The sequence below is a fragment of the Podarcis bocagei genome, assembly GCF_964188305.1.
Source record: "Podarcis bocagei genome assembly, chromosome: 9".
In the NCBI taxonomy this organism is placed as follows: Eukaryota; Metazoa; Chordata; class Lepidosauria; order Squamata; family Lacertidae; genus Podarcis; species Podarcis bocagei.
This window is the reverse complement of record NC_138134.1, coordinates 27,108,188-27,123,250: the sequence shown is the minus strand read 5'-3', so window position 1 is coordinate 27,123,250 and position 15,063 is coordinate 27,108,188. Positions and strand designations below refer to the sequence as shown.

Sequence of the window (15,063 nt, the reverse complement as noted above, 5' to 3'; positions counted from 1 at the left end):
CTTAGCTTTTCAGCATCAAATACGCACATTTCTGACCATAATCTTCTGCCGCCCTACAATATAATTCCAAGCTGCAACCATACATTTTAACAACTACTAAAAATAACAGGATCATCTGGGGATTAGGGGCTTGGTGCCATCAGTATGCTGATGACACCCAGCTCTCTCTCTCTCTCTCTCTCTCTCTCTCTCTCTCTCTCTCTCTCTCTCCTTTTCATCTGAGTCCATGGAGGCTGTTGGTACTAAGATCAATGGACTGGATATGGGTCAACAGACCTGAACCTAACCAGGACATTAGAGTTGCCACTGGTCAGGAAGAATGCAAATCAAAGAATAGAGTTGTTGTTTGTTTTGGATGGGATGGCATTATTGCTAAAGAAATAAAAAATATCAGGTCTGCAGTTCTGGGGCACTCCTTGACCCAGTTTTGCTGCAAGATTTGTTGCACGTGGTGACTGCACCCCAGTAGTTTCAAAATATTGAGGTTTCAGAGCAATGTCCTTCGTCAGCTATTTGAGCACTGCTCCAATGCCTCGAGCTGTAATATCTTGCCAGCACAGCATTTCTAACTTAGTGTAACACCTATTTACTGGCGCATTTGGCTTGTAGAGTCAGGCTGCCAAATAATGCAAGTGCCTTAAGTTATCATTTTAGTGTGTGAGCTTAGACCCTGCTTTTCAGAGAACCATTCTTGTGACATAATTGACAAAGAAATCAAGTCCTCTTCTGGTAGAGGAGAATTAAGCACCTTTATATTTATTAAAGCAGAGAGGTCGGGAAACTTTTAGCCACTGCAAGAGGTGAGGTTACAGGAATTGAGGCAGAGGGCCCTTTCGGTAGCTGTGCCCGTCCTGTGGAATGCCCTCCCAGCAGATGTCAAACAGATGTGATTTTGAAAATACATCTGAAGGCAGCCCTGTTCAGGGAAGTTTTTAGCATGTGATGTTGTGTTGTACTTTTACTATTTTTGTTGGGAGCCACCTCAGAGTGGCTGGGGCAACCCAGTCAGATGGGTGGCAAAATAATAATAATAATATTAATATTAATAATATTAATAATAATAATAATAATAATAATAATAATAATAATAATACCCTGCCCCTCTGGCTGGGTTTCCCCAGCCACTCTGGGCGGCTTCCAACGAAATATTAAAATACAGCAGTCCATCAAACATTAAAAGCTTTCCTAAACAGGGCTGCCTTCAGATGTCTTCTAAAACATCTTGTTGCTCTCTTTGACATCTAGTTCTCTTTGACATCTGGTGGGAGGGCATTCCACAAGGTGGGTGCCACTACCAAGAAGGCCCTCTGCTTATATTAATAACAACAAGAACCACCCGCTATGGGTCAAATCTGACAAGATGGGCGGAGCCCCCTGCCAGTCAATCAGCACAGCGCTTTGAAGTGGACTCCTGAAGATATGACAGTTGGCTGACCATTGGATCTTCCGAAGCTCCATTCAAAGTGGTGCAGAAAACAGTACTTTGAGAAGGACTTCTGAAAATGTATTAAAGAGCCCCCTCTCAAAGCACTATCTCATCATGCCCTTTGAAAGAGGCTTTGTTGACACCACTGAAGAGCTGGTCAGCTGTGTCTGCAAATAATATTTTAACTAAGACCCACCCTCACCTATCCCCACCTGCCCGGTCAGGTGTAGTGCAGAAGGGTGTGGATTGGCTAAAGTGGCCGGGCAGACCTAATTAAAAAGACACAATATGAATCTTTGCAATTGATTACATCACAAAAGAGATAATTCAACCCATATCTCTAAGTATCCCACTTGAGCGCTGCCTTCAAAACTGCACAGAACAGTATTGGTATGACTGTTTCAGGACTGTATAATGTGGGGGTGGTGGTGTTGTTTTTAAAAAGTACAACCTTATATTTTAAATGCAGTATTCTAGTCTATTACTCCATATTGTTTAAAGTAAACATGGGATAGGAGCAGGAAAGCAGAAAGATATATATATCGCGATGTAGTATGACAGCTTTTTTTACCTGTTTTGATGGTTTCATTGTTTGACATCAGATTCACCAGACTGCAAGTTTGAATGATTGGAAAGGCTAATATTTGAACAAAATGCTTCTAGAGGGCTGAGTGAGAAAGCTTTTCTAGATGGCTTTCTTTCATTGACTTTAGAAGCTTTTGTACTGTTTGTTTGAAAAACTGGTCTCAAATGGCTTAGGATGGCAGTGGGTTTGAAAAACGATACTGTACAGGACTCCCTTGTTTACTTCTCAGCGGGGCAAAAGGGAACATGTAAGAAGACTGAAAACCCATAAAAGTGAAAAAGGAGTATTTCTTCAAATTTGAAGCACAGCAGCAGAGTGCAAGATTAAAGTGGGGAAATTGTGCTGCCCTTCTGCAAATAACAAAATGACATGGACGAAACAGATGATGGTAAGGAGCGAAGACGGAATTTGTTTCCAGCTCTCTTCTCTGATCACACTCTTACACTTCCTTGACTTATCCACTGAAGGAGATCCATATGCAGAAGTAGCTTTCTGCAAATATCATTAGATGGACTGGGAACCATCAGCCAAAATCAAATGTGCATTCAAGTACAGAATGTCATCTATTCACACGATCTTCCTTTTGGTGGAATACACATTCGCATACATACCTAAAATGCACATCTCCGATGCAGAGGTGTATTTGAATGCCTATCAGTGTTCGTTCCATTGAAAGCAGCATAGTTTGGACAGAGAGAACTCTGTTTATGCTGCAAGGTTTTAAAACAGCGAGAGGCACAAGGGAGGAGAGTGCTGCTAGGCTCATAGCCTGCCTGAGGGCTTCCCATGGCCATAACGTTGGCTGCTTTAAGACACCAGACTACATCGGTCTTTAGTCTGATCCAGCAGGGCTTTTCTTATGCACCAAGGTTTGTTTCTCCCCAGTGAAACCAGAAGCAGCAAAACAGGCATGACCCAGTCATGTCTGGTAAACCATCAACTACTGCTTACCATGATGCCTGAACGCTACCAGTCCCTACAAGTAGATATATCCCTGGTTGTCTCTTGAAACCGCCACTCCTAATCCAAGGAACATTAACAAAATATTAAAGAGTAAACTCCATGCCTCTTCACAGTCTGCCGCTGGACCTATGTTCATACTGGCACAGCAAACCTATGCTCTTCTAATCAGAGACAACTACATGTCATAGCTGTCAACCGTCCCTTATTTGGCGGGAAACTCCCTTATCCCAGCGCCGTGTCCCGCTGCTGTCCCTTATTGATGATGTCCCTTAAATTTCCTGGGTTTCAAAGGAAGCAGCTCCCCTCCCTCCCTGCCGGCCAGGGAGGAGGGAGGCTCCAACCGTGTTGCTTGGCTGCATTGCTCACCCAATAAGGAGTCTAAGAACGACTGGGGGGGGTAGAGCTTGCATGCCTTGCGCCGATCAAATCGGCCGCGTTGCCTGGGGACTCGCCTTTGCTCAGCACTTCCCAGCGGAGAGGTGACGGTGGTTTTCCTTGCTGCATCCCCTTTGCCGGGTTGCTGCGCTGTGGGAACCACCGCTTGAGGCTTCGTTTGGCTGGCTGGGCTTTCTGCCTTTGGCTCGGAGGGGGCTCAGAAGTTGAACATACCTGTGCCCGGAAAACCCCTTATTTGGGCTGCTGATCCCTTATTTTCGAGGCTGCTGGTCCCTTATTTTCAAATCTGTAAGTTGACAGCTATGCTACATGTGCATGTTTGTAAAGGACGTCTGTAGTGACAGAATCATAAGAGTTGGAAGGGATCCTCAGGATCATCTAGAAATGCAGGAATCTCAACTAGAGCATCCATGACAGATGGCCATCCAACCTCTGCTTAAAAACTTCCAGTGAAGGAGAGTTCACCATCTTCCGAAGGAGTCTGTTCCACTGTCAAACAGCTTTTATTGTCAGAAAGTTCTTCCTGATGCTGAGTTGGAACCTCCTTTCTTGTGACTTGAAACCACTGGCAAGAGTCCCACCCTCTGTTGAGGCCTACTCTTTGCTCGGGGGTCAGCTGCTTCACTCCTAAGTGGGCATTCTTCCTGCACTCCCTGTCATCACAGCTTACAACTCCCCACACATTGGGAGTTAGAGGAGCAGTGATGGAACTGAGACAATGACTGCATCCCCTGCTGTCCCCATATGTACAGAACATGGAGCTAACGTTAAGAATTAGCTTATTACAGCCTTTTAAAAAAAAGTGATTATGTAATACACATAATCCCACCTACTCCACCCACATAACTCCACCTTTCTTCCACAGCAGAACTCAAGGCAGTGATACCTAGGTAGTCTTCCACCCTAGAAATAACCAGACGCAGACCCTGCAAAGCTTTAGCAAGGCATTCTTCACCTTCACTAAACACTTACTGTTTAGTAGAGATATCAGGTGCCCACTTTTTATACTTGTCTGAAGCTTCTCCAACAAAACCCCCAATCCCAACTACATAAAAAAGAATAAATTTGCCACCCATGTAGGCCTTGCAGGAATTATTTTCTGCCTTGGTATAACTGCTGCACTGAACTTAACTTTAAATCATGTTCAGGGGAAAGTACAAACTTTGCATGCCTTGAGTCACTTTGAACTCAAAAGTATACCCTGCATTTAGTTCTGTTCTTTCTGTGTGTGCAGAGAACCAAACGAAAGCGGAACTTGCTTTTAGTATAGGTTCCTTCATCAGGCGAAGTCTAAAACTTTCAAATTCCATAAACAAGCTAATGCAGCTTGCACAAATTATGCTGCCTATCCACCAGTTCAAATACATGTTGAGCTCTTAATAAAAGTCATCATTGTGCACAAGAATATATATGGGGCAGAATTATGCATTTTGGAAGTCTGGAAGATGTTTTTTATTCTTGTTCCTGTATTAGTGATTTTTTTCCTTTTTTAAAAAAAATCACCTTTCATCTGTGTTTACAATGACACCACCATCTCTTTACAACTCTGCTATCAAATATTGCTTAAGGACATATGATCACTACATAACAGTTCACAACATTTTCATTACCGTCTCTAGACATAAACTGATATGAAACAACTGGGATCCATAATCTGTATGGTTGGATAATCGTCTTTACTGAACTGGAAAACAACACTTATTACACAATTATAGAAATGATTTTCACCTGGAGGAGAATTTTTATTTATTTCCAACACAAAAGGAACTGAACATAGCAAATGAATGGAAATTTGTGTTTTCCTGCTAATGTAGTATGTGACTTAAACCTGATGCAGGAAATATAAAACCTCAAGCAGTTAAACAAGGGAGGCATCCTCCATGACAGGCTGTTGTGCAACTACAGGTCATTTATTTCCACACAAAGTGGTTTCCCAATGTTATAGGAAGTCTTTGGATGTTGTTTACAGCTGCACCCATTTCCGATTTCATTTTACTCAATCTTCAGATCTTCCACCACAGTTCCCTTGAAGGGTCAGGAAAGTTGTAAGATGATAGGAGAAGTAAGGCAGATTATCTGGCGTTGGCTCTCCGCATTTTACGAGTTCACAGTGCTTTGAGGATTAATAGACACCAGTAAACCTTGTAGTGAGATTCCTCTGCCCTTGTTAACAACAAATTAATTCCTTTGTTTAAACTTTATGGAAGTCTCCATCAATATGCTGAGTTCACTAGGATGCTGAGCATGCTTTTGATAACATTGCTCAAATAATAAAGAAAACAGGAAAGCTATTTTTTATTAAGGAGAGACAGATAAATGGGACAAGATACAAATAGGACTTTATTTTGTGAGTCATTTTTTTATGAATAAAGTGACTAATAAACGCAAATAGTAACTATGAAACTATGTTTTTGAAACAGAGCAGACACTAAAAGTCTAATAGGTATCAAAATGCAGATCCCTGCATGAATCAAGCAGAAATGTATCCACAAAGACTTTATTGCCTCCGTTTTTATATCTGTCAATGAAGCCTAGTCAAAATAATTCTTTAAAAGTTTGTAAACATAAGAAATGAGGCACACTAATCTAGCAAACACACCTCTCGATTTTTCAGATAAAATATAGTCTTGAGTAGCCTGGAGAAGAGGAAGCAACGCTTTTTTTTCAGCAGGAACCTGATGGAACTCAGTTCCAGCACCTCTCAAATGGGAGCCATTTCTACTATTAGAGAACAACTGAGGCGATCGTGGTGAGTTCCGGCACCTCTATCTAGAAAAACAGCCCTGGGAGAAACCATACTGATGAATAGTCTTATAACCAATAGCCCATGAAGGAAGCCATTGTCAGTAACCAGTACCCCATTCACACTAACATGGCACATAGAAATCATCACTATGTAGTAAACATAGGCTAACATGTTAATAATAGCAAGCCTGGACATGAGAAGATGTTTTCAGTCCATGTGCCTGTTTAACAGATGTTAACTAATGCATGTGTGCTGTCACTGTTAACAACACACCTTTCATAAAGCATCTAGCTGCTATACACCTGCTACCAGCAAGGCAGGGTAGCACATGTTTCACTTCAAAATACCCTCTCTCAGCATCTTTTAACACCAGGACCTCAAGCTTCAAACCAGGAACCTTTCAGTAGTGCTGGGCTAACATATCTGCATTTAAAACAGATCCATGGAGAATCAATCAACCCTTTTTTGTTTGGGAGTTGCAATTTAATGGTTGTAAGTCCCCAGGTAATTAATAAGCCTCTCCTTCTCTCTACTTGAATTCAAGTGCCTCACATGGCTGAGCCATTAGCACTGGGGCGGCTTAAATCGCAGCCATTGTCTTCCAATTTCATGTGGTGCTTTCATGCTTAACAATTAAATAAAAGTTGAATGCTTTCCTTCTTCAAAGTGCAAGGAGACAGAAAGATGGAATTGGTTCAGAATAAAATGAACTCCCCCCCCCCTAATCCTCCGAGAGAGAGAGAGAGAGAGACCTGCACACACAACTTTATGAATACTGACAGCTACTGGGAAATAGAACATATTCAGAAAGAACTGAAACAACAGGTTTTTCTGCAATACTGAGCAAGAAATATTTAAAATGCAACATTATACTTAAGCTTACTTAAGTAAGCTTAAGCTTACTTAAGCTTCCTACCAAACCTTAAATTCAGTCTGAATTTTGTCTTCCCCTCTATTTCCCATGTTCAGGCAGTGAACACCATTGTTTCTGTAGCAAAAATAGCATGATACACCCTAATGTTTGCAGAAGTACAATTTTTTTATTGGGGGGGGGGGACGCCCCTACATAGAGAGAACCACAAAAACAGCCCAATCAGGACTCAGTCTTCTTGGGTGGCCAGTGGAGGTTGATCAATATTTGAATTCTGAATAGCTGTGCTCTATATATACCACATTATTCCTGTTTACAACTCATTGAAGTCTATGTTTGTGTGCATATGAAAGCAGGGGATCTTGTGGTTTTGTTCATCTATTATTTTACTTTATATCTGTATTTGTCTTTGAATTGTTTTTTCATCAAAGCAGTAACTGAAATATCAAAATTAAAAAGGAACATTGATGAACGCTTGCTGGGTTTTGGGGGGGGGGTTGAATGAAGTGCTTATATTTTTGCTACTCTTGCTAAGCAACATCTAAAGGTAGGAAGTGACCCAAATAATTTAGTGCAGAAAACTAGCAAACATTTAAGGTATTCATGGCTCAAGAATTTTGGGGGAAATGCCATTGACCAGAAAGAGAAAGGCGTATAGGTGCCGCGGGGGTGGGGCTTTGAGATATGTATCAACAAAAGGAAACTGAAGAAATTATATACACAGAAAGATCTAAGACACAACATTTGTAGCATATTTAGCCTTAATCCATTGCTCAAATAAAGAAGGGCAGAGAGGTGAAGGAAACTGTCTGAAAAGCTAATGAATGGAATAAATCACCCCTTTAGACAGATGGATACAAGGATCAAAACTATGAAATAGTCAAAAAGCTAGCTACTCTCAAGATTGAATGACCACCAGTTTTTCAGTTAATCTCGGCTTGATTTCCTCCTCATCCTCTACTCCCATGGTCGTATTCCCACTGACAGTATTAGATCCAGGAAAGGAAAAAATGTAGGTCTGTATTAATGAAATTGTACATCTTGAAGTAGGTATGGACTAGTGATAGGACTGCAAGTTGCTGGTTGGAAATTTCAACATGGATTGCCAGTCTCTGGCCCTGTGTAATTTTCATTTCAATGCAAACTTCACATACAATGCGCTTCAGCAGTTCTTGATGGAAGTTTGCAGAACAAGTAAGAGCAGAAACACACAGTTAAGATGATGAAATATCCAAGATTTCTTTGCAAACCATTTCAATATTATTCCAAAAGATTAACCCAAATGTTAAGGTAAAAGGTAAAGGGACCCCTGACCATTAGGTCCAGTCGTGGCCGACTCTGGTGTTGCAGCGCTCATCTCGCTTTATTGGCCGAGGGAGCCGGCATACAGCTTCCGGGTCATGTGGCCAGCATGACTAAGCCGCTTCTGGCGAACCAGAGCAGTGCACAGAAATGCCATTTACCTTCCTGCTGGAGCGGTACCTATTTATCTACTTACACTTTGATGTGCTTTCGAACTGCTAGGTTGGCAGGAGCAGGGACCGAGCAACGGGAGCTCACCCCGTCGCGGGGATTCAAACCGCCTACCTTCTGATCAGCAAGTCCTAGGCTCTGTGGTTTAACCCACAGTGCCACCCGCATCCCATACAATGCTAAGATAGGTGGCGCAATAACTGAATATTGCATTTCTTGTTTGTAAACTACTCACAAAATAAAGAGTGGGGAACCTGCAGCCCTCAGGCTATTTTCATGATGTTGGAAAGAAAAAATGGGGAAGGGGGACAACAGAGAGAGGGGGGAAGGGAGGGAGGGGGAGGAGATATGTCCCAACCACTCTTGGCTCTGTCTCTGTGCTAGATTCAAAATGGAGTTTGTCCCCATAACCTCTGGGCTATGCTTGGGCCAAAGTTTATTCCACCAAGATATTAAGGGGACTCTTGTGAATGTCTCTTACTTGGGTGGATTTCCCCAATAGTTCCCGTTGCTTTAACCGAGAGAGCAAACATGCTCAATCTTAGCCAAGCCCTGCAAGAGGTAGAATTTTGATTTTATGTGATTTGATTTTTAAATTAATTCCAGGATTAGAGTGGAGGGATCCTCTAAGCTCCTCACCACTTTATTTTCTCTGGAGGCTGGGAATTTATTCGTCCACTGAGCTCACATTGGTGGAGTCAAGACAACGGAGTTAAAATTTAACTAAAACATGTCAAAAGTATACCCAACAAATAAAGAGAATGCAAAGTAAAAGTTTCTCATGCCTCCAAAGATACGGCATTCTTTTGGTAAAAGTGACCCATGAGATCATCCCAGAGGATAACTCAACACGGGACTAATCCTACACAAACTAGGTCAAGAAGCTACACAGAGCTTAAACCTTCATCCCCACTTATACCATTGATTTCCACATACAGTATAATATTGACAGTCTAACCAGTATCCAATTGGTTCTCCAAAACATCCCCCTTCTCTCAAATGATTATCTTTAGCTGACACTCCAGGTGCCTAGTACATGTATTGCTTATGTATCAAAATACTCATCTTCCTATATTTATCAAAAAGTCCAATAAATATTTGCACAGTTCCTGTTACTTTGTTGCATCCCCTTTACTACTTCCAACCTGTTATAGTTCCAGATACAATTAATCAGGTAGGAAAATCCCAAGTGTTTTCCCTCTACCACTGAAGGCTAGTAGTTCAGCAAAGCTATGCAGTACAAACTTCCTGGAATTACTAATTCATACAACTGAAGGATCACATGTTTGTTCACCCCATTAAAAAAGAGGACTCCCTAACCCATGGAACATCAGGATACCAGGGAGAAAAGCCTAAGCCTTAATTTCTAATCTGCAGAAAGATTTTGTGCACAAAGCATTCAAACGGGATTCTCCATTGCATTCTGAAATGACGGCAATTCAGATTAGGGTGTAGATCACCTCTGAATCAACAATCCTATTCATGGAGTCCTGCACAAGTACAAATCAGAATTCAGAATCAGAGATGTTCCTCTCTTTTTCCCAATCATGTCTTTCCTTTTCTATTTTTAAAATGTAGAATCAATTCATAGCTGCAAATGTCAAGAATGGTATTCACTTACCAGTTTTTGGATTAATGAAGAAGAATCCCTGTGGATTTCCACTGGTAATCTTGTAGGTCAGCTTGTCATTGGACCCTGAGTCTGCATCAAATGCCTCAATCTGAATGACCGACATATCCTTAGGTGAATTTTCCATGACTTCTGGGTAATAAACAGGCTGAGTCGTCTGCGGAGCATTGTCGTTGACATCCCCAACTTCTATATAGATTTCAACGAAGGAAGACAGAGGCACAACACCCCTGTCTGTTGCATAAACAGTAAGCCAGTAATGGGAAGTAGTCTCACGGTCAAGGAAATCAACAGTGGCTATTGTACCTGCATAGGAAAGGGAGGAAAAGAAACAGCGTCGAGTATCATATCTACATGATTGATTTTATCGAACGTGGCATCTTTTTTAAAAAAAGTCTTTGCCACAAGTCACAAATGAAAAGCATAATGGTTTCCACAGCCTTGCTATTTTGTATAGACCAAAATGAAAAATTCTACTTTTATATATGGCACAAAATTCAAGAAACGGCAGTTAGTGATCACAAATGAATTGTAAGGGAAAATTCAGCCAATGACTGTAGACCATAAAGTATAGAAGCATGAGAGGTAAGAATCAGTATTAGGTACGAGGCCTGTTCAGATGTTACCTGTCACTCAATGCACTTGTCACCTTTTCCCTGAAGGAAAATATGGGTGTACACAAACTTGAGTTCTGGTCCTTTCCCCCTTGTAGCATCCCAGTGATAAAAGCAATGGCTGTAAAGGCCCTAAACTACTTATTTTTTGTATCAGGCCCTGTCTACACCATGACATAAATGTGTTACATGAAGTAGTTGGGGCTTGCTGGTTTGTCATGGAATGGCTTAAAAAATTAAACTAGCCTTTGGCAGGCCCATTTTTTTTTAGAAACCTGGCAATATGGCATGATTTCATCACCGTTGTGGCTTAGGTAGGGAACCACAATGTGGACAGAACGATAACAGGACAGAGAGATCTGCAGCTGTGGAGCTCTCCAAACTATTCTGGATGGATGGAAGGTAGCTATCTGAAAGTACAGTATTTGTCAATTTAGGACATTAATGCCCACTTTTCAATTTGCATAAAATTCCCAAAGCATGTAACAAGGGGGGGGTGTGTGTGTGTGACTAGACCAGTACTGAATGCTTCACATCAGCCCTCCACTATACTAAGTTTCTCTTCTTTCCCAAACTTTGCCTTGTGAGGAATGGAGAAGGAAAACTGGTAGCAAAAACTGCTGAGGTCAGCAGAAGACCTATGTTTAAATGTGTAGAGTTTTCAGTAACAAAATGAACACCTGCACTACCTACACAGAAGCCTCCAATACCGCCAGTAATGCTGGGAGTTGTAGTCACTAAGACGGCTCCTCTGAGAGCTATTCTTTGACATCAGTTTCATACTACCATAAAGCTAGTTTGGAAATGCAGGGAAACCAATAGCAAGCAAGGCTAGAGACAGCTGGCATCAAGGTGAGCTCATTATGAGCCAAGGTAAACTCTGGAGCGGAATTTTATCTGCTTCAAAATTGGGGAGCCTTTTATAAATCAGCCATGTTAGATTCCAGCCCTGACCCACTCAAATTCAATTCCCCTGTCTCAATGTCTAGTTTAAACAATCCTTAAAGAACTGCTCTTTAAGGAATTTCTGAACTACCACCAGATGTCACTGTAGAAGCTAAATTGTAAATGTAGCCAAGCTGAGACAATATGAAAGGCAAGCAAGTATCAAATTTATAAAGTAGAAATTTGTATCCTGCGCACATTGTCACCTTCTCCTTCAGACAAAAATGATGCTGTAGTGTTTCAGAGAAATCTGCTAATGCCAGTAAAGCACAGCAAAGCCACCTTAGTAAATCTGAAACAAATTGCCTTTTTAGACTTCCAAACCTCTTATTAGCTGCACATTATTCAGCTGCAATTTTCTTTATGCACACATAACAATCACACGCCATTATTGCATCATTGATATAACATTATGCTGCCAGGTTTTATTTCTGCTTTTAATGCTAAGTGTAGAAAACCCACAATAATCACTTGTAAAAAGAACAAGTGTTTGCAGGAACCAAGAGAAGCCAGCAGGTTTGTCTTAAGGAATGTCAAAGAACTACGTTACAGCTGCGTCTTTCAGTAGACCAGACGGAAGATGAACATTTCAGCTCTTCTGCTTCCATTTCTTTTGAGTTGCACAGTCTTTCAAGACAATCCGCTCAAGCAATGCACAGCTGCAACTCATTTTCTGCAGGGGCTATAGGTGTCTTAGAACAGGGGTTGGCAACCTAAGGCCCATGGACCACAAGCGGCCCACAGGGGTCATTTAACCAGCCCACGAGCCACCCCCAAACCAAGCAGCCCACTCATCGAGTCCCCACGCGCTGCGCTAAACCAGCACAGCGCGGGGACTCACTTCTGCGATGCCAAAAATCGCGTCTGCGCATACACAGATGTCAAAAATCACATCAGCACAAATGCAGATGCTGAAAATCACAGGAACGCGCGCTCATGCACGCATGCGCTCTGGCCCACAGAGGGATCTCCACTGGAGTGAACCACCCCAGGCGAGGTAAACCTTGCTGACCCATCTTAGAAGGTGGAGAAACTAACATTTTAGCACTGGGAAAATACATGCTGCTTCTAGATGGCTCATCAACTGAGAACCTGACTGCTATGTGTGTTGTGCTTCTTACACAAATGCCAGAGGTATCTACACACAACAGCGCCAATGACATTACTAGGGATATGGTTTGCTCCCAACCAGAGCTACCTGTGCCAGAGGGATATTGCATGGGAACTTGACACATCTCAAGCAGTGTCCCTTGTTAATTTTACACCCAACCATCCACATTATCCTATGCAGCAAGCAGGCAGGTTGGGTAGCATTCTCTGAAGAAATCACTTAAGTTCAGCCCTATCCTAAAGTCTACAGTATTCTGATCCATACTGCAGCACAGTGGGACGATGCCTGGAAGAGCATAACCTATGTGACCTGGTCAGGGTGTGTGAGTGTGAAAGGGAGTGGATCTTTAACTAATTCCCAGGAGACATGAAACTGAAGGGCGACTTTCTACACCTTGCCTTAAGACACATCCACTCTCAACACACAAAGAATGCAGCAATATGCTTCTTTGTAAGATTAGACTGTAATGCTATATGACATCTTTGGGAGTAAGTCCCACTGAACTCGGCAGCGATTTACTTATGGGAATATTATTATTATTATTTTGGGGGAAAATACAATTATAAAGAAATAAAGTGATACAGAAAAAGAGAAGGAAATGTGAGAGGGAGAAAAAACAAAAATGTTTATAAGCAAAATATATACACAAAAATGCAATATATTCTCATATAAATTGATATAGTTTTATTTTCCTAATACTTATGTAGATGTTAATAGCCTGCTACATTCTGTATATTCTGTATAAACTCACTCCGAACATTATCATATTTATCCAAACAAAGTCTGCATCTGTAAGCAGTCCATTCATAAATTGCAACTGTTGTCATACTGACAATCCAATGATTAAAGAGTATCATATCTTTATTACCCCAATCCATCAGTATAAATCTCTGAGCCACCATCTGGGGAGACTTGCATAGGATTGCACTATTAATATTCCACACCTAGGATGACCCTACCTATGTTGCCTCTTTTCTTATGGAAACTCCCTTCCCCGTGCTCATGGAAAATGGGCTCTCTCAAGGGTGCACCACAAACAAGAACTCTCATATTACATGCCCAAGCCCATATTGCTTAAGAGGTGTGAGGGGGAAAGAACCACATATTCTGCTCAAGGTGAATGAGAATGACAATGCATGCATCATGCGCAAGGAATAACCAAACACAGTGGTACCTCGGTTTAAGAACAGTCCGGTTTAAGAATGATTCGGTTTACAAACTCCGCAAAACCAGAAATAGTGTCCCGGTTTGAGAACTTTACCTCGGTCTAAGAACAGAATCAAAACGATGGAAGGGCACTAGCGGCAGGAGGCCTCATTAGGGAAAGCTCACCTCGGTTTAAGAACGGTTTTGGTTTAAGAACAGACTTCTGGAACAGATTAAGTTCATAAACCGAGGTACCACTGTAAAGCAATCATTACAAGAGACTTCCTTGGCACAATTATAATATCCTGCCTGCGTCACATTCTGAGCTGGCTCTCTCGAAAGTAGCAGGTTAGTGTTAAAATGGCTTTGTTTTCCCAAGTCTTTCAAGTGGGCAGACACTGAGTGTTAATTAAACCATCCCAATTACATTTTACAGATCCATTAATACAGTTAAAGGAGTGATGCTGTAATGGAACATTGATGTTTTTTTTAAAAAAACCCCAAAACAAAACAAAAACAAAACCCACTTCATTAAAAAGTAGAGATGGTCCTCCTGCTGCCTTTTATGCTTGGCAAGATCAGTAAGACTTGCACAAATGTGGCTGAGTCTGTATTTGGGTCACCGCTCCAGATTACTAGAAAGCCTCGATGGAAGAAAAAAAAACCCCCACACAGTATACTGCAAAATCAAAATGGGTTCAGAGTTCTTGGAGGAATAACTACATGACACTCTGGTGTAGAATTTTAAGTATTCCAACTGACTGCTTCATTGGACTTAATTTCAACCAAATTTCTGAACTGCATTTGACATGTCATGAAAAGAAACATTGTACAGTATTTTCTTGTCAGCAATGGGCCTGTAACTTTTTTTTTAAAAAAAATGACTATACAGTGGTACCTCAGGTTACATACGCTTCAGGTTACATACGCTTCAGGTTACAGACTCCGTTAACCCAGAAATAGTGCTTCAGGTTAAGAACTTTGCTTCAGGATGAGAACAGAAATCGGGCTACGGCGGCGCAGCAGCAGCGGGAGGCCCCATTAGCTAAAGTGGTGCTTTGGGTTAAGAACAGTTTCAGGTTAAGTACGGACCTCTGGGACGAATTAAGTACTTAAGCTGAGGTACTACTGTAGTACAAATCTATTGAATTTGTGG

General features: G+C 41.6%; 1 protein-coding gene across 8 annotated transcripts in view; it reads right to left on the bottom strand.

Annotated features, from left to right (window-relative positions):
- FAT1 (FAT atypical cadherin 1) overlaps window positions 1-15,063 on the bottom strand; it is a 118,966-nt gene that overhangs the window by 63,565 nt on the left and 40,338 nt on the right. For all 8 annotated transcript variants that reach the window (XR_014011707.1, XM_081208545.1, XM_081208539.1 and 5 more), the window contains exon 3: window positions 10,083-10,397. Coding sequence is in view for 7 of the 8 variants with exons in the window: in XM_081208545.1 (XP_081064671.1) it covers window positions 10,083-10,397 (315 nt within the window). In the remaining variant the exon portion in view is untranslated. The remainder of the gene's footprint in view (window positions 1-10,082; window positions 10,398-15,063) is intronic.